Consider the following 19,859-nt stretch of genomic DNA (forward strand, 5'->3'; position numbering starts at 1 on the left):
TACTACCTCCTATGTACAAGAATATAACTACTATAATACTACCTCAAATGTACAAAAATATAACTACTATAATACTACTCCTATGTACAAGAATATAACTACTATAATATTGCTCCTATGTACAAGAATATAACTACTGTAATACTACCTCCTATGTACAAGAATATAACTACTATAATACTGCTCCTATATACAAGAATATAACTACTATAATACTACTCCTATGTACAAGAATATAACTACTATAATACTACCTCCTATGTACAAGAATATAACTACTATAATACTACTCCTATGTACAAGAATATAACTACTATAATACTGCCCTCTATGTACAAGAATATAACTGCTATAATACTACCTCCTATGTATAAGAATATAACTACTATAATACTACCTCCTATGTATAAGAATATAACTACTATAATACTGCTCCTATGTACAAGAATATAACTACTATAATACTACCTCCTATGTACAAGAATATAACTATTATAATACTACTCCTATGTACAAGAATATAACTACTATAATACTACTCCTATGTACAAGAATATAACTACTATAATACTGCTCCTATGTACAAGAATATAACTACTATAATACTACTCCTATGTACAAGAATATAACTACTATAATACTACCTCCTATGTACAAGAATATAACTATTATAATACTACTCCTATGTACAAGAATATAACTACTATAATACTACTCCTATGTACAAGAATATAACTACTATAATACTGCTCCTATGTACAAGAATATAACTACTATAATACTGCTCCTATGTACGAGAATATAACTACTATAATACTACTCCTATGTACAAGAATATAACTACTATAATACTACCTCCTATGTACAAGAATATAACTACTATAATACTACTCCTATGTACAAGAATATAACTACTATAATACTGCTCCTATGTACAAGAATATAACTACTATAATACTGCTCCTATGTACGAGAATATAACTACTATAATACTACTCCTATGTACAAGAATATAACTACTATAATACTACCTCCTATGTACAAGAATATAACTACTATAATACTACTCCTATGTACAAGAATATAATTACTATAATACTGCTATGTACAAGAATATAACTACTATAATACTGCTCCTATGTACAAGAATATAACTACTATAATACTACCTCCTATGTACAAGAATATAACTATTATAATACTACTCCTATGTACAAGAATATAACTACTATAATACTACTCCTATGTACAAGAATATAACTACTATAATACTGCTCCTATGTACAAGAATATAACTTCTATAATACTGCTCCTATGTACGAGAATATAACTACTATAATACTACTCCTATGTACAAGAATATAACTACTATAATACTACCTCCTATGTACAAGAGTATAACTACTATAATACTACTCCTATGTACAAGAATATAACTACTATAATACTACCTCCTATGTACAAGAATATAACTATTATAATACTACTCCTATGTACAAGACTATAACTACTATAATACTACTCCTATGTACAAGAATATAATTACTATAATACTGCTATGTACAAGAATATAACTACTATAATACTGCTCCTATGTACAAGAATATAACTACTATAATACTACCTCCTATGTACAAGAATATAACTATTATAATACTACTCCTATGTACAAGAATATAACTACTATAATACTGCTGCTATGTACAAGAATATAACTACTATAATACTATCTCCTATGTACAAGAATATAACTACTATAATACTACTCCTATGTACAAGAATATAACTACTATAATACTGCCCCCTATGTACAAGAATATAACTACTATAATACTGCTGCTATGTACAAGAATATAACTACTATAATACTACTCCTATGTACAAGAATATAACTACTATAATGCTACCTTCTATGTACAAGAATATAACTACTATAATACTGCTCCTATGTACAAGAATATAACTACTATAATACTACTCCTATGTACAAGAATATAACTACTATAATACTAATCCTATGTACAAGAATATAACTACTATAATACTACCTCCTATGTACAAGAATATAACTACTATAATACTACTCCTATGTACAAGAATATAACTACTATAATACTACTATGTACAAGAATATAACTACTATAATACTACTCCTATGTACAAGAATATAACTACTATAATACTACTCCTATGTACAAGAATATAACTACTATAATACTACTCCTATGTACAAGAATATAACTACTATAATACTACCTCGTATGTACAAGAATATAACTACTATAATACTACTCCTATGTACAAGAATATAACTACTATAATACTACTCCTATGTACAAGAATATAACTACTATAATACTGCTCCTATGTACAAGAATATAACTACTATAATACTACCTCCTATGTACAAGAATATAACTACTATAATACTGCTCCTATGTACAAGAATATAACTACTATAATACTGCTCCTATGTACAAGAATATAACTACTATAATACTACCTCCTATGGATTGGCGGTCGGTTTCGGTTATTTTTGTAATTGCCTCGTTTTTCTCTCTGTACGTGTAATCTGAATATGTAGGGTTAGCTTCCTCTTCCAAAATTTAGTTTTCCTATTGTCTCTTTCCTATTACATAGTACTGGAGATATACATATGTGCTGTGTGTACACATGTGCTGTGTCCAGATGTTAATGATGTCATCAGTGTGAGCCTCGGCCATGTGTTTGTCGTGCTCGGAGGCCATGAATCATTAGTTTAATTAGAGGCCGAGTCCCCGGCAGAGGTGATGTAGTGTTGGCCTCATTTGGTTTGGTTTCTTTCCTTTTGCTTCATTGATCTCTTGTATCTTTGTCTTTTCCTTCCTCCTCCACCTACTAATTAAAGATACATTCACTTAATGTTCCGGAGACGTCCCGGCCGCGTACAATGGAGGATGAGGCTGCAGCTTCTATTATTACATCCTCACAATTCCTCTGGTCTTGATAATACAAATTTTCCAAGACCAATCTTGAAGTCTGGTTATTTGGATGATTGTGATTTATTTTGCAGGTTTATACCTGTTATCTGTGCTGTTTAGAGATGAGCGAGTAGTGAAACATTCAAGATTCGATATTCGTTTCGAGTAGAGCCTCAATATTAGACTACTCGATCGTATATCGAATCCCATTATAGTCTATGGGAAAAAATGCTCGTTTAAGGGGAACCCACCATTCAACTAAAGGAGAGTCACCAAGTCCACGAGTAGCAGGAGAGTGTTTAGGAGGAGCGCTGTGCAGTTAAAGCGCACGGACCCCATAGACTATGGGCCGGTTCACATTAGCGCTTGCCTCCCATCCGGAAGGAGTCCGAAATTTCATTGGTTTCCATGGAACACAGCAATAGTCGCCAGTTTATTCAGGGTTCGGGGGATATTGTCACTCCTTAGGGAGAGACCACCAACTGTCTTCCTAATTACATCATGGACGGCAGATTTGCATATTCTTCCCATAGTTCCTTGCAAAGTGGAGTGCTAAAGGCTTAACAAGTCTCCACACACCTATATGGTGGTCTCTCACTAAGGAGTGACAATATCCCCCGAACCCTGTCTAAGCCTCTCACCTATACCAGGTTATAGTCCTCTCTACATCGGGCTGAAGAGATCCAACCAGATCGAAACAGCTGTCCTCAATTGAGAGACTATACCTGGTAATATTCCCAGCGTCATTGCTAAACAAAGGCCTCTTGGAAGGTCGGGCATGAGGCTAAAGGGAGCAGCCATTATTGGGTTATTTCACTGGAATCCTGTCTTAAGACAGGCTTGCACATTCCAGTGAGCGCCCTCTATTGGTTTGCAACACTGAGGCAGCAACTGTCTTCCTAATTACATCATGGAAGGCAGATTTGCATGTTCTTCCCACTGTTTATTCAGGACACTGAAAAGAGACACAACCTACTTCATCGTATCATGGATTGTGTGGTTAATTTTGGCCACAGAATCCATTGAGCAGGGCACACGATTATTTCCGCTGTATCGAGGACCAGTGAGCCTTGCCGCGGCAGAAAGTCAAAGCTCAACTTTGTGTCTTTCCACCGTTGGTTTCAAAGGGCTCATATCTGGATATGAATCTGAAGCAGAAGACCTGAAATCCCTCTCCATATTCCATTGTGTGAGCTAGCCTTAGGCTATGTTCACATCTGTCTTGTAGTTTCCATTAGGAGCCTCCATTGCAGATTTCCTGAAAAATTATTGACCGAAAAATTTATCAATGATGGACAAAATAATGGAACCATGACACGCCCCCATTATAGAATCATGGATCTGACCTTGCATGGATTTCCAATTTTCTATCCTTTATAAGGGACTGTTCACACAGTTGAACATTAGGAGGAATTTAAGGTGAACTTCTGACTCAGGTTCCTCTTCATTTTCCATGCCCTCAGCATCCTGCTGCAGAAAGACGAAGTAGAGCTTTGACTTTATACCGCAACATTTCCTAGCTATTTAGATCCAGATGGATGGGGCTAATAAGTGGCCAGATTGTGTAGGAAACTTGTTTTTTTTTTTTGGCGTTCTGATGTGAAATCTGCCTTTCCCCTCTTTCACCACTACAGTGTATGGAGCCAGAAACTGTATACAGTGCACAGAGCCATATACTGTATTGGTGGTGCTGGAAAACTGCAACTGCTCCCATTCACTTCACTTGTACACAGCTTGTATATGGTCTGGGTGTTAGACCCCGACCGATCTGATACCGATGACCAATCCTGTATTAAACAGCTTTATTTATATAATGCCGAGTTGGTGAAGGACTCCGCTGTAGTGTTCCTTGAAGTGCGGACATATATGTAGTATCTTACTGTAGTCACTCTCAGTCAGTTCCTCATCCCTTCTCCTAGATTCGTTGCCGCCGCTCCTCGCCTCATTCCTCATGTCATGTTGTGTTCTTGGCTCGGCAGCAGCTTTGTCCATGCACGTCGTGTAGTCCGGCCCCTGGTGTGCGCTTGTAGCCTTCTGCAGCCTGACTGATAAGATATCCTCCACTGTAATGAAATTGGATGGGCTTAGGAAGCACAGTAAATAAAATGCCCCCCCCCCACGTCCCCCCCGCCGCCGCTTCCTTGTCTCAGCCATTATCTTGTTTATCTCATTTACATTGTACAATTAGGATCAACTGGATCGATCAAGAAACTACGTAACTCATTTTGAGCGGAAAATTACATGACATTCGGTCTCGGGACGACGCGCTTCCTGTTGGCGAGTGCAGATCTCCCTCACTACTGTACGGATATGGGGGGATTTGGAGAATTTTATGTACTTATATGTATCTGTAGCTTTTTTTTCGCTATCTGTGATCTAGAGCAGTCCGTTCGGTGGTGGCCCAGGCTCTGCAGTCTTTCAGTCCTTGGTGACCACCATGTTGTGCGGTGAGGATCTGCAGTTATCCTTCACCAGTGTGTTCATGTCTCTGTTCCTCATCATCCTCAGTGGTGTTCTTCACCCCCTGCTGGTCACTATCCTGTACAACTTATAGATGAAGCCTATACACTCAGATAATTTTTACCGTCATACCTATTTTGGATACATGAGTGTAGATGTAGGCGCCATGTTGCAGAAGTAGCATGCAACTGAATACGAGAGAGAGTGAGGTTATAACGTTCTAATGGACTCTATAGAAGAGAGTAGTGGGTGTGCTCTGTGACTTTAGTTTTACAGGAGCTATATGGGACTTGTATAAACAAGGCCATCAAATATTTCATTAACGTGTATAGTGAGCATGCTCTGTCATATGTACAGAGGGAGATATAAGTTGAGCCAAAATGTCTTCATCTCATCTCCTTCAGAGATTTTGCTTTGTTACTTGCAGATAATATAGGAAAAACAATGTCTAATTGACTTCCATGGGGAGAGTATAGTGGGCATGCTCTGTGATATGTGCAGAGGCCACATCATAGGGCGAAGGAGCGGAACTTTCTCCTCCCCCTGAGCTCCTCAAAAGATTTAGTTTCCCATAAGACATGTGGAAACCAGGGCAAGTAATGTCTCATCAACTTGCATAGGAGAGTATAGTGAGCATGCTCTTTGACATGTACAGAGTTCATTATGCAGGCCGATGGGGAAGAAGTTGAAATGTCTTCGGCTTATCTCCTTCAAGGATTTGGCTTCAAGGGAAACACATGGGCATAAAAGTGTAGGGTTCAGAAATGTCTTCTGGATGTCTATGGGAGAGTATAGTGGGCATGCTCTGTGTCACATCAGAAGTCACTGTGCAAGGAGATGGAGGGGAAGCTAAACTGTCTGTCTCCTGCTCATCCCTTACAGAGATTTTGTTTTGTGCAGACACTTAAATGGGTTATCCAGGTACTGGTAATTTATTTACCTGCCCCGGGTTTATTGATCCGGAGCGACTGTCACTCTCTGGGGTTGCTCCACCCCCTCCTCAACTGATCTTATTATCACATGACCTGGGGGTTGTCAGCTGAAAGAACGCAAGGCAGTTAAGTAAATTATCAGTCCCTGGACAACCCCTTTAAGAAACCTCAATCAGAACATTTCACACAGATTTATATGGAAGAATATAGTGGGCATGCTTTGTGACATGACAGAGATCACTGTGCGTGGAGGGAAAACTGAACAGTCCTGATCCTAGAGTTCGTGTGTGGGTTTCTTATCACCCTTCCAAAAACAAGTTTGTAAACCCCAGTGGGGACAGGGGTCAGTGTAGAATCTGTGCAGCACTGCGGAATATGTTGGAGCTATAATAATACAACGATCTACATTCTGCTAAGTCTATGTTGAAAATTGCGTCCTGGACAGGCCATTTTGAGCTCCTCCATAAGGGAGGAGAAATCGGAAACTGCACCCATCCTGCTTCCTATACTAGAACTTGTAATTAAAGCGCCGCATCCCTTTAATTACTGTCAGTAATGGCTCCGTCAATAAGAGTCGGACCAGAAAATCTTGCTCTCGAGCTTCCTGAATTACAGTAGAGCGCACACATCATTCCAGCTTTATTAATAGGCGCAGAGAGGTGATGTGTACGGCATAAAAATCCTGCCGTGTAATGAGAGGAGGAACGGCCACATATATTTCCAGCAGGATGACCTTTCTAAAGCTCATTGTAGAATATTGAAATATATAACCGCTCACTTGTCCTTTCCCTGTGCCAGGATATTGCCGCTGTCTTTTCTTCCGTGTTTCCTCCACCTACTTATAATTATTGCTTGTTTGCCAATATGTCGCCTGCCTTAAAACCAGCAACAAATACTCTGTGATAGTTGTGTATTATATAATAGCATAGCAGAAGGGTAGTAATGTAAGTTCTATCTCCTATCTATCTATCTCCTATCTATCTATCTATCTATCTATCTCCTATCTATCTATATCTATCTCTCTATCTATCTGTCTCACCATTGGCATTAGCTGTGGTAAAAGCTTGTCCGCTTCGTTGAGAGCCTGTGTGGTCAGTCATATCAGAGCAGAGAGACAAATATATAATGTGACTACTGAAGAGAAGGAGCCCATAAATTTACTGATACAGTAAAGTGTCTTCATTATTATACCTGTGTGACGGGAGTGGTCTCATCATTATTATACCTGTGTGACGGGAGCGGTCTCATCATTATTATAACTGTGTGACGGGAGTGGTCTCATCATTATTATAACTGTGTGACGGGAGTGGTCTCATCATTATTATAACTGTATGACGGGAGTGGTCTCATCATTATTATAACTGTGTGACGGGAGTGGTCTCATCATTATTATAACTGTGTGACGGGAGAGGTCTCATCATTATTATAACTGTGTGACAGGAGAGGTCTCATCATTATTATAACTGTGTGACGGGAGAGGTCTCATCATTATTATAACTGTGTGACGGGAGTGGTCTCATCATTATACCTGTGTGACAGGAGCGGTCTCTTCATTATTATAACTGTGTGACGGGAGCGGTCTCATCATTATTATAACTGTGTGACGGGAGCGGTCTCATCATTATTATAACTGTGTGACGGGAGCGGTCTCTTAATTAGCATCTATCTGTACTAAGGTTGCGTTATCCTATTTACATTACATACATTGTATCATACATTTCCTTCTCTCACAGGTGCGATGAATGTAAGCTCTGCTACCACTTTGGCTGCCTGGACCCTCCCCTGAAAAAGTCCCCAAAGCAGACGGGATATGGATGGATTTGTCAGGAGTGTGACTCCTCTTCTTCAAAAGTAAGTCCTAAAGACAGTATCGGGAAATCTGAGGCTCCGGCCTTGGGACCTGTGTCTATGACATTTCTGGAGAGTGCTGGTGTAGTTCCCATTTAAAGGGGTTGTGCAGGACTTGGCTGCTTTCTTCTGCTGAGGAAGTGAGAACATCTCCATTGGTCACATGTCAATCCCTTTTCTCCATCTTGTGAACTGAGCTGCAGCATGGCCATTTGACCAAAGAACGTGATATCACTTTCTGAGAAGAAGAAGAAGAAGAAAGCAGCCATGTTGTTGAAGTCTTGCCAAACCCCTTTAAGGGAGGGTTTCTATTCTTATATGAAAGTCACCTTGCTTAACTTAAACCCGATTTAGCATTGTGACAGTTGTTTAGACATGCCCTGTTTATGTAAATTTTTCCAACTTGTCATCTATTTCTGGAAAATTTAGCTGCGACCGCCATAAAAAAGGGCAATGTAGGGATTGATGACTTGTGGCTAAAATACATCTGCACAACAGTAATATAATAGGTCGTTCATATCCTCTAAGCCAGGTTGTAGGAACATATGAGATCCATCAACAGCAGCAAGTTGATGATTTCTGCTGAACATTGTTTTCAAATGGGTAAAAAACCATTTTGCTCAGTTGAAGATTTTCTATAAAATATACAGTACTCAATAGCGGGGATTGGCTTCTAAGCGATATGAAATCCTGAGATACCTAGCGGGTCGTTTCATCGATCCTGAAGTTATTTTGGGTGTTCTCAGCTAATGTACAGATTTCTAGTCCTCTATTACCCTGTATCCACAACTGTGAGTAGAGAACAAAAAAATCTACCTAAAAGGTTGAATGAGACATTTGTAAATACATTACATTACTTATCCTGTACTGATCCTGCGTTACATCCTGTATTATACTCCAGAGCTGCACTCACTATTCTGCTGGTACAGTCACTGTGTACATACATTACATTACTTATCCTGTACTGATCCTGCGTTACATCCTGTATTATACTCCAGAGCTGTGCTCACTATTCTGCTGGTGCAGTCACTGTGTACATACATTACATTACTTATCCTGTATTATACTCCAGAGCTGCACTCACTATTCTGCTGGTACAGTCACTGTGTACATACATTACATTACTTATCCTGTATTATACTCCAGAGCTGCGCTCACTATTCTGCTGGTACAGTCACTGTGTACATACATTACATTACTTATCCTGTATTACACTCCAGAGCTGTGCTCACTATTTTGCTGGTGCAGTCACTGTGTACATACATTACATTACTTATCCTGTATTATACTCCAGAGCTGCGCTCACTATTCTGCTGGTACAGTCACTGTGTACATACATTACATTACTTATCCTGTATTATTCTCCAGAGCTGCACTCACTATTCTGCTGGTACAGTCACTGTGTACATACATTACATTACTTATCCTGTATTATACTCCAGAGCTGCGCTCACTATTCTGCTGGTACAGTCACTGTGTACATACATTACATTACTTATCCTGTATTATACTCCAGAGCTGCGCTCACTATTCTGCTGGTGCAGTCACTGTGTACATACATTACATTACTTATCCTGTATTATACTCCAGAGCTGCGCTCACTATTCTGCTGGTGCAGTCACTGTGTACATACATTACATTACTTATCCTGTATTATACTCCAGAGCTGCGCTCTCTATTCTGCTGATACAGTCACTGTGTACATACATTACATTACTTATCCTGTATTATACTCCAGCGCTGCGCTCACTATTCTGCTGGTGCAGTCACTGTGTACATACATTACTTATCCTGTATTATACTCCAGAGCTGCGCTCACTATTCTGCTGGTACAGTCACTGTGTACATACATTACATTACTTATCCTGTATTATACTCCAGAGCTGCGCTCACTATTCTGCTGGTGCAGTCACCGTGTACATACATTACATTACTTATCCTGTATTATACTCCAGAGCTGCGCTCACTATTCTGCTGGTACAGTCACTGTGTACATACAATACATTACTTATCCTGTATTATACTCCAGAGCTGCGCTCACTATTCTGCTGGTGCAGTCACTGTGTACATACAATACATTACTTATCCTGTATTATACTCCAGAGCTGCGCTCACTATTCTGCTGGTGCAGTCACTGTGTACATACATTACATTACTTATCCTGTATTATACTCCAGAGCTGCACTCACTATTCTGCTGGTACAGTCACTGTGTACATACATTACATTACTTATCCTGTATTATACTCCAGAGCTGCGCTCTCTATTCTGCTGGTGCAGTCACTGTGTACATACATTACATTACTTATCCTGTATTATACTCCAGAGCTGCGCTCACTATTCTGCTGGTACAGTCACTGTGTACATACATTACATTACTTATCCTGTATTATACTCCAGAGCTGCGCTCACTATTCTGCTGGTACAGTCACTGTGTACATACATTACTTATCCTGTATTATACTCCAGAGCTGCGCTCACTATTCTGCTGGTACAGTCACTGTGTACATACATTACATTACTTATCCTGTATTATACTCCAGAGCTGCGCTCACTATTCTGCTGGTACAGTCACTGTGTACATACATTACATTACTTATCCTGTATTATACTCCAGCGCTGCGCTCACTATTCTGCTGGTACAGTCACTGTGTACATACATTACTTATCCTGTATTATACTCCAGAGCTGCGCTCACTATTCTGCTGGTACAGTCACTGTGTACATACATTACATTACTTATCCTGTATTATACTCCAGAGCTGCGCTCACTATTCTGCTGGTACAGTCACTGTGTACATACATTACATTACTTATCCTGTATTATACTCCAGCGCTGCGCTCACTATTCTGCTTGCACAGTCACTTTGCATAAACCAACAGTGTACACTCCTCTCTGAGCAGGAAGGTGGAGACTAGCAGCTATATATATGTCACGCAAAAAGTACAGGAGAATCTGCTTTAGAACGGTCTCTACTGCACTGAGAACATTCTCTAGAAGCATGCAGGAAATATGTTGAGAAGTACTGACATGATTACAGTCCATTAGTTGTGTTAAAAGCTTCTATTTAGCTCCAGCATCACAGTAACCCTCTGTTCTATAGACATGTTATATGACACATGTCAACTGCAGGCTTTGAAAGAGCGGTTAGAGGATTTGTCTCTAAGATATATTACAGCAGGTTTTTTGTTTGTTTGTTTTTTATAATTGCTTGTACTATTAATTTATGCAAAGTTTGGTAAAAAGTTGATGACCATGTAAAGTTTGCATAGAGACACCTCTTTGGATAACTTTTCAAGGTTAAAGAGGTTTTCCAGTCTTTCCAAGTGAAATGCAAATGGTTTACATATAGTAATACTTGTCTATCGGTACTTGGAATTCCCCCATTATATAAGCCAATAATGTCTGTCGGTGATGCATCTGCCACAGTGGATTCCATTATATACTGAAGCCTCAGTGCCGATGTGAATGAGTCCATACTCTGAACACTTGAAGGAAAATCACACATCACATGTCTCTGATCTCCATTGCTCCCTGTCTCCCCCCTATTACTGCCTTTCTCTGCAGGGATTGTGTTTCACATGCTGGGCAGGAGACAATGCAGAGTCAATGAGCGACTGAATACAGAGTAGAGTAGATAGGGAGTAATAACACCAATACTCTTAACATTTACACAGAGGGATATGCAGATAGCTATTGTCTATGGGAAGAAAGAGAAATTATGAGCTAAGTAAGCCCTGGCAGCATCAAAGCAAAGGTGCTGTGCAGGATATTGGAAATGCAATGTACTTGCTAATGTAGAGTGACTTCATCGGGTGGACACCCGGACACATATAATGTATGGAAAACCACAACACCATTGGTGACAACTTATAGTGTAGTCTGTGAACCAGCAGTGCAGTTGTCTCCGCTCCGGGGCTCCATTCATTTCAATGGCTGGTACAGCATAGTCTTCGTAGTTCACCCAGAGACACATCTCTACCAGACATAAAGAAATCCAAATAAGTCCGCCTTAAGGTAGAACTTGGAAGGATCCTCCGAGTCACAACTAACCAAAATTAAAAGTTCATTGCTTTCTATAATGGGCACGGGCAACGGAAGTGACCGCGGCAATGAACTGGGGCAGGTGGATGCGGGAAATGAACTGTCGGCCCTTGTTTGCAGCTGTCGGATCTCTCGCCTCTACCTCCTAAGTATGTTGGGCACCCCTTGAGTGAATAAGAATTGGTATTGAATTCCTGTCAGGGGCTTCTAATAGAAGGGATTTACCATTAGTTAAAAAGGGTTTCATTGTCATTCAGAATCTATCCAAAATAATTTATTGGGAGATCACAGATGGGAACATTCTCAAATGTAATGGGAAGGAGGGAGATCTATAAATCGAACCCTGAGGTGTAAATTTTCCACCTATATACATATACAGTATATCATGTTCATCCTCTATATACAGTAACCCTTGCATATTCCGCACCACTGCAATGATATTGCTCTTATATGGATACATTCATGTAACACTGCAGTAACCCTATAGACATATAGTATATACTGTAAGTATTAGACTACGGTCACACGTTCCAGAACTGGTGGGAAGCATTATACACCATGTGGTGCTTTTCTTAACTTCAGACCATTAGGAACTACAGCGGAGCCCGAGAAACTTCATCGTAAGTCAGAAGGATTCACTTGGTGACATCGGGTTCCATTGTGTAACAAGTTTGGTGCATTCCGGTGTATTGCAACGTGAAGAGGACCTGACCCTAAATTCTGTCTACGTGTTAAGTCCTTAGCACTAAGCCTGACCAGGTTCTTAAGGCAATTCCAACCAGACCCTCAGATTAGACCCTTAAATTTGTTCATTGTGGATATCAGACCTTTACATTCACTGGGAACCCAAACCAGACCCTTTAAATTAATTCTCACCGGGTCAGACCCCAAAAATTGTTTAAAATCTTAGACCTCAAAAAATAGTGCAGACCAGATCCCAGATCAGACCCCTAAAACTGAGGCTAGTTTCACTTACACCAGCCTCTCATCATCTGGATTTGCCGGGGGACCCGAATGACGGAGAGCCTGTCCTCTACAAACAGAGGCTGCAGATCCTATAGACTACTACAGTGGGGTCTGCAGGGTATCCTCGGATTTCCGCCAGTTTTAGCAGTGAGCTTTCTTTTTCTCCCAATTTTCGGCAGAATCTGCGACCGAAAGATGTGTGCATAGCCTAGTTCACACACCAGACCGAACCACTAAAATTATTTCAGTCCCCAAGACATCAAAAGATAGTTCAGACCAAGATCCCAGTTCAGTTCTCTAAAGTTATTTCAATCTCCAAGACTTGTGTCCAGACTGTCGACATCTCTGTTTCGAATTCAGATCATGGTCCCCCTTTGAGGACATCTGCCTTAGTTTCTTATTTCCGGTTTCTTACTACTTGACTCTCACTCTAGGTGACCACCTTCAAGTAGTTACATTGACTGAGTTAGTTACAGACAGCAGTTCTGTTTGCTGTACTATAGACTGCTTCTTCACACCGCACAGACTTGTTTTAGGTCCTTTCTAGTCATTGTAACTGGGAAGAACTTTGGTTATTAACGTGTGCTGGTCTGGATCAACAACTTTGTAGACAAGAGGGAAGGAACCTGTGAAGGAACAAGTACAGCTATGTTCTGAGCACCAAGGGAAGGTTTAATGGTAGAACTCATATAGTTAGGAGATACAGATTGTAAGGACTCATTCCTAACAATTATATCTCAATGGCCTTGACCAAAAAGAAACTTGTGTCATACTCCATCTATTGCACCACAAGCAAGACGGGGGAGAGCTCAGACTTAAACAAAAGTGTCAGACAGTAAATGACAATCTTCAGACGTTGAGTAATTACATACAATGTAACGTCTCGCCACGTGTGATGTTAAAACAGTTTGGTTGAAAGTAGGACCTTCATGACTTCACATGGGAGACCGAAGGCCAGTCCATGGACAGTACGGCAAGGACCTTCCGTCTCCTTATTGGGTGACGTAGAAGGGGCACCACTACAGCTACATACTATACACAGTACTTTCTTAGTTTGGAGTACTTCCGAAAATGGGGTTGATATTCACCTATCCTGGTCCTTGGGTCAAGTGATGCATTTCTACTCCCACCAGCCTCATTGGTCACATGCTTAATACTGGTGACTTATTAGTAGTGACTAGGGTTGAGCAATCGGGATCAGAAAAGATCGGATCCCGATCTGTTTGCTTTTCCCACAATGATTGGCCAGTAGCCAAGCATTGTGGGAACTAACGTAAGACCTCGATCCCACCAAAACATATAGGTATCGGAATCCGATCTTTTCCGATCCCGATCACTCAACCCTAGTGGTGACCTCATCAGTATCCAGTATAGGACCGTTGAGGCCAATGATCATTTGACCCTCTGCACTTCCGGCCCTGGCAGTTCATAGACCACAGGGAACAGGTTTGGGGGGGTGGGAGAGAGTATCATTCCCTTTATTTTACTCCTTCCCGTCCCCCTGTAAGATTTTAGTTTAGACTTTATACCCTTTACATTAGTTACATATCTTTAGCAGTGTATGTATTATCCAAGACCATACTGAGACTTGTAGCAACTTTTTGTAAAATTTCGATACATTATAAAAGAAAAAAAATAAAATTGTCGAAAAATCTCATAAAAGCTGTGGTCCAGCTGCACTGTGCATCCCAATGGCTTGTGTCCTCCATGTCTGCTTCCTTTCTTCCCCCCCTGTCTAATTCTCTCCTCCTTCTAGAATCTCCTTAGACTTTAACTCCAAAATGTCTCTTCCCTCCTTCTCTATTTAAACCACATTTCTGCAGGAGGGGCCACATTGAATGTTCTGTGAAGAATGTGTCACATTGCTGCAGTCCCACGTCAGTCTGCAGCCACAAGGTACGGCAGGGTCTTTTTTTCCCCCTCTATGTGTTTTGCTTTATCATCATCTGAATTAAAGGGATTTTCCCACGAAAGACATTTATGACAAATCCACAGGATAAAGGGTCCCATCCTGAGGACCTGCACATCTCTTACATGGAGCCCCTAGGTCCTGTGTCTTGGCTCTTGCCCGACTGTGACCTCGCTGATGGTGAAGTCCTCAATGGTTATGGAAACAGCGTAGCTCTCTTTGTAAAGCCCCCAACCATTGATGACTTCACTGTTGTCGAAGTCATGGTCATGTAAGAGCTGGGGAATGGAACCCGGAGGCTTCATTTTAGGGGTGGGACCCGAATCTGTCAGACATATATGGCACAGCCATAAATTTCTTATGTAGGAATACCCCTTTAAAGCCCATGTATCATTCTGTACCTGTATGAGATTTTGTGGCCAGAAATGTCCTGTCTAACCTCCATCTTTTCCCATCTCTTTGCTTGGCTCCTGTTTACAGTATGTATCACTTTTTCTTGCATGCTCTCTTAGTGGGCATGCTCTTCCTGATGTGATGTTTGTCCTTACTTTGGTGGTGTTTCCTGCGGCCCACACTTCCCTACTTAAGCTCCCCCTTCCCTCGCACAACATTCAGAGGTTTACTTTACTGTAGCCACATGGACAAAAGACCTGAGATGAATTCTATGGGAGACTGTTGTGGGCATGCTCTGTGAACCGTGCAGGGAGAGGGAGGAAGTGAGCTGTGATCATTACCTATTGTGAATGGGATCCTGTGTTATTTATATGTAAGCGTACAAATAAAACATAAGTAATAAAATACCTAGCATTCTATTCCTGTCTGGTGGTGAGGAGTGATCTCTGCATATCAGGAAGTTTTGTGCAGTGTTTATCAAATACCTTTCCACTTAAGTCCCCCCTTTCCCTCTCACAACATTCAGAGATTTGCTTTATGGTAGCTACATAGAACTGAAAGAACCCATAGATTAGAGATAACTCGTTGAGTTCTGTGGGAGAGTGTTGTGGGCATACTCTGTAACCTGTGCAAGGGGTGGGAAGCGAGCCGTGACCATTAACTATTGTGAACGGTAGACCTGTGCTATATGGGGTTAAGTGTTACCTATCATTCTATTGCTGAGTGTGATGATAATGAGGAGACTGCTGAGAAGTGATCTCTACAGAACAGGCAGTGTTATATACAGTATTCTGAGCCACTCCACTCTCACAATGTAGACAGAGTTACTGTTGCTTCATGGATTAAAGAAGTCAGTACAGTGGAAATTACTCCTTGAGGTCTAAGGGAGAGAATTGTGGGCATGCTTTGTGAACTGTGCAGGGAGGGGGATGAGGTATGGCCATATACGCATATGATATAACGCATCAAAAGTAATTTTCACATAACAGGAAGTATCAAGGTATTGTGATGTTCCGTGGTTAGACAGTTCTATTCGTCTTTAGGGAAAACCTTTGTGATTTTGTTTTTGTTTTTTTTCCCCTTTAAGGGATCCTATCATTAAAAGTAATTTTTTTTTTGTCCCTAACACATTGGAATAGCCTTAAGAAAGGCTATACTTCTCCTACCTTTAGATGTCTTCTCTGCGCCACCGTTTGGTATATAATCCGGTTTTAGTCGGTATGCAAATGAGTTCTCTCGCAGCACTGGGGGCGGTCCTCAGCACTCAAACAGCACTGAGGGCGTCCCCAATGCTGTGAGAGAACTCTCCAGCGCCGCCTCCATCTTCATCAGGAACGTCCTCTTCACGCGTCTTCCTCCGGCACTGGCTTCAAACATCTAGACCTCCGGCTTAGAGCAAGCTGACTGCACATGCCTGCTGGCCACAAGAAGATGGCCGCTTAAAATACTGTGTATGCGGCCATTTTCTTGTGGCGGGCAGGCACGAGCAGTCGGCTTTGCCCTAGGCCTGAGACCTAGAAATTTGAAGCCACTGCTGGAAGAAGACACAGGAAGAGGCCGTCCCTGAAGAAGATAAAGGCAGCACTGGAGAGTTCTCTCGCAGCATTGGGGACACCCCCAGTGCTGCGAGAGAATTCATTTGCATACCAGCGAAAACCAGGATTTCTACCGAACGGTGGCCTGGGGAAGACATCTAAAGGTAGGAGAAGTATAGCTTTCCTTAAGGCTATTCCTACGTGGTAGGAACAAAAAATTGATTTTTAACGATAGGATCCCTTTAGTCCTACTAACAAAAATCCAAAAAGTCTGATTGTCGCCCTGACTTGTGACCATGTATCCGATCTCCGATGCCATTTTTTAAAAAAGTTTTTCTAAATGACAAGAAGATACCGTACGCAAAGCAGCGACTAAGAAGCAGAACTTAATATATGGAGGTTGTTTTCTTGAGGGGTCGTCAGAATAAGGGAATACAGTGACCTTTCCTTCTTTCCTCCCGGTGACCAGTTCCGTTCTGTTCCATCTGAGAGAGATATTGCCGATCCCCTGACAACATTGACAGTCGGAACTGTTAGATTTCTAAAACAAGCCGCGGAGTTTTCAGGTTCATGTCCGCGCCTTTTATCTTTTTTGACAGCGTGCATAGGGATTTAATAGGAGTCATGTTGGTTTTAAGCAGTGTAATATACTTCTTTTTACCCTGCGTGTCAAGCACTAGATAGACAGTGACTGCGGGGCATGAAATCTGCTTTTTTCACAATTGGTAATATTGCCTGTCACCCCGGAGCCAGAGGTGTTGATCACGGCTGTGACAAGGTTTCTCTTATGACAACGCTGCATTTGTAGCCTTCTGGAAAATCAGATCTCACTTAGATTTACAAAAAAAAATAAAATAAAATAAAAAAAAGTTGATACAAAATGGAATGAATAAGATGATTTAGGATTCTTGTTAATATATACATTTGTGACACAGATGACATCTGTAATCTGATATATCATCCTGCAACAGTAATGTTTTTGTTTTATGTGTATTCTAGGGATATGGGGGTGATTGAACTCTATATATATATATATATATATATATATATATATATATATATTGAACTTGCAATCATTTCATTGCAAGTACCATAGACTGCAGCCTATGGGAGATGCTCAATATTACTATTGAGGCTGGTCAGGGGAGGCCCCGCATGGCACAGTAACAGGTCGGCCACTCTTGCTCTATAGGTTCTCCTGTATAGCGGTGACTCGGTAGCTATGGCCGCCATCTTTAAGACCCCCCACCCACCCAGTCCACTCCTCTATCCTTCTCATGTCTTCAGAGCGCCCTTCCCGCCCCCACCTCCCTAGACTACAGTAGTATTGTAGAGATGCAGGGAGTAGGTGGGGCTTGGTGTGGCTGGAGAGTGTGGGCGGGGAGACTTGAGTGCATCACTCACGTCTCCCCTCCCAGTACCTGCCCACACTCTCCTAAGTCCCGCCCTCTCTATAATACTAGTCTAGGGGGCAGGGCGCAGGGCTCACTGAAGCCACATGAAGGACAGAGGACCGGACCAGCAGAGGGCAGTGGCAGCAGGTAAGTTGAGTGAAGTTCACAAGTAGATAGGTAGAAGTCAATGTACAGTAGTATCTACTCGTCGTCCTCACAGCAGCACAGCACACCTGCTGCATTCGGACTATAAGACGCACCCCCATTTTCCTCCCATATTTTTTGGGAAAAAAGTGTGTCTTCTAGTCCGAAAAATACGGTATATTTTGGGTTCTTAAAATTTATTGGTTGTTGTAAAAAAAAAAAAAAAAAAAAAAAAATTGGTGTAATAGTTGTGTGTAAATTAAAGTAAAAAAAAAAAATCTTTATTCAGTTATAATTTTTTTATATACTGGAACAGCTCAGTGACTCAATGGTTGGGCCTGTTGCCCCGCAGTGCTGGGGTCCTGGGCTCGAATCTGCATGGAGTCGGTATGTTCTCCCTGTGTTTGCGTGACTTTCCTTCGGGTACCCCGGCTTCCTCCCACATGCCAAAAATATACTGATGGGTAAATTGATTCCCCGTACAAACAACTGACCCTTGTGGGTTTCCGGGATGTGCACCTGTACATCAGCCCCTTACTCCTCTACTCCACGTTGCTCCCTGTACTTTGAGTCTCCGTCAGAAAAGCGTATTACAAAGGTTTGTCATTGATGTTTAAAAAAAAACAAAAAACTTTTTGAAAAAAAAAAAACGTTACATTTTTATTTTTGTAACAAAAGGTGAAAAAAGAGTCTGTATATGGATATAAGGATGATATGTGTTCCATAATTTTGAAAATTAATATAAAAAATTCACTTTTAATAATAAATTTTGTTCGAGGGACTCCTTATGGCTATGTTTTTGTTTTTGTAGATTCTGAATAAAATGTCACAAATAGTGCACGATAAAATGTTTACCATCTCGGATGGAGCCCATTATAATCAGTGGGATTTATTGGTCACCATTGGTGATGGGGAGTGACCGATACTTCCTGTCCTCTATTTTGTTTTTGATTTCTCTGCAGCACCACCACTGGACAAACTAAGGATTACAAGGTGTCCATTGAAATCAATGAATTGTCCATGTAATGCCTGGACATGTTGGGTCCTCCAGAGAGAGAGACTCTCTTTATAGCCAATCCAGCCCGTTAAAAGATATTCGTTTTTAGTAGGGAATTTTAATTTTTCTTTTTATACTAGCCACTCCCTGTAATATTTTTATATGTCTCGTTTGTTTTAATCTTTAAATTATTTATTTTTTTTTTTTTTTAGTGTATTTTAAGTATTTGATATTTAGATATAGGATATTTACATATAGACCCCTTATTACAAATTTA

The 19,859-nt window shown here is 40.7% G+C and overlaps 1 protein-coding gene across 4 annotated transcripts in view; it reads left to right on the forward strand.

The window, feature by feature from the left end:
* PHF14 (PHD finger protein 14) overlaps positions 1-19,859 on the forward strand; it is a 207,721-nt gene that overhangs the window by 131,089 nt on the left and 56,773 nt on the right. For 2 of the 4 annotated variants that reach the window (XM_075271805.1, XM_075271806.1), the window contains one exon: positions 8,086-8,203. In XM_075271805.1, coding sequence (XP_075127906.1) covers positions 8,086-8,203 — 118 coding nt within the window. Of the gene's footprint in view, positions 1-8,085; positions 8,204-15,033; positions 15,107-15,599; positions 15,692-19,859 lie in introns of those variants that run through there. The other 2 variants (XR_012715479.1, XR_012715478.1) reach the window with 2 other exon arrangements.

This window comes from Leptodactylus fuscus, chromosome 4 (genome assembly GCF_031893055.1).
Source record: "Leptodactylus fuscus isolate aLepFus1 chromosome 4, aLepFus1.hap2, whole genome shotgun sequence".
In the NCBI taxonomy this organism is placed as follows: Eukaryota; Metazoa; Chordata; class Amphibia; order Anura; family Leptodactylidae; genus Leptodactylus; species Leptodactylus fuscus.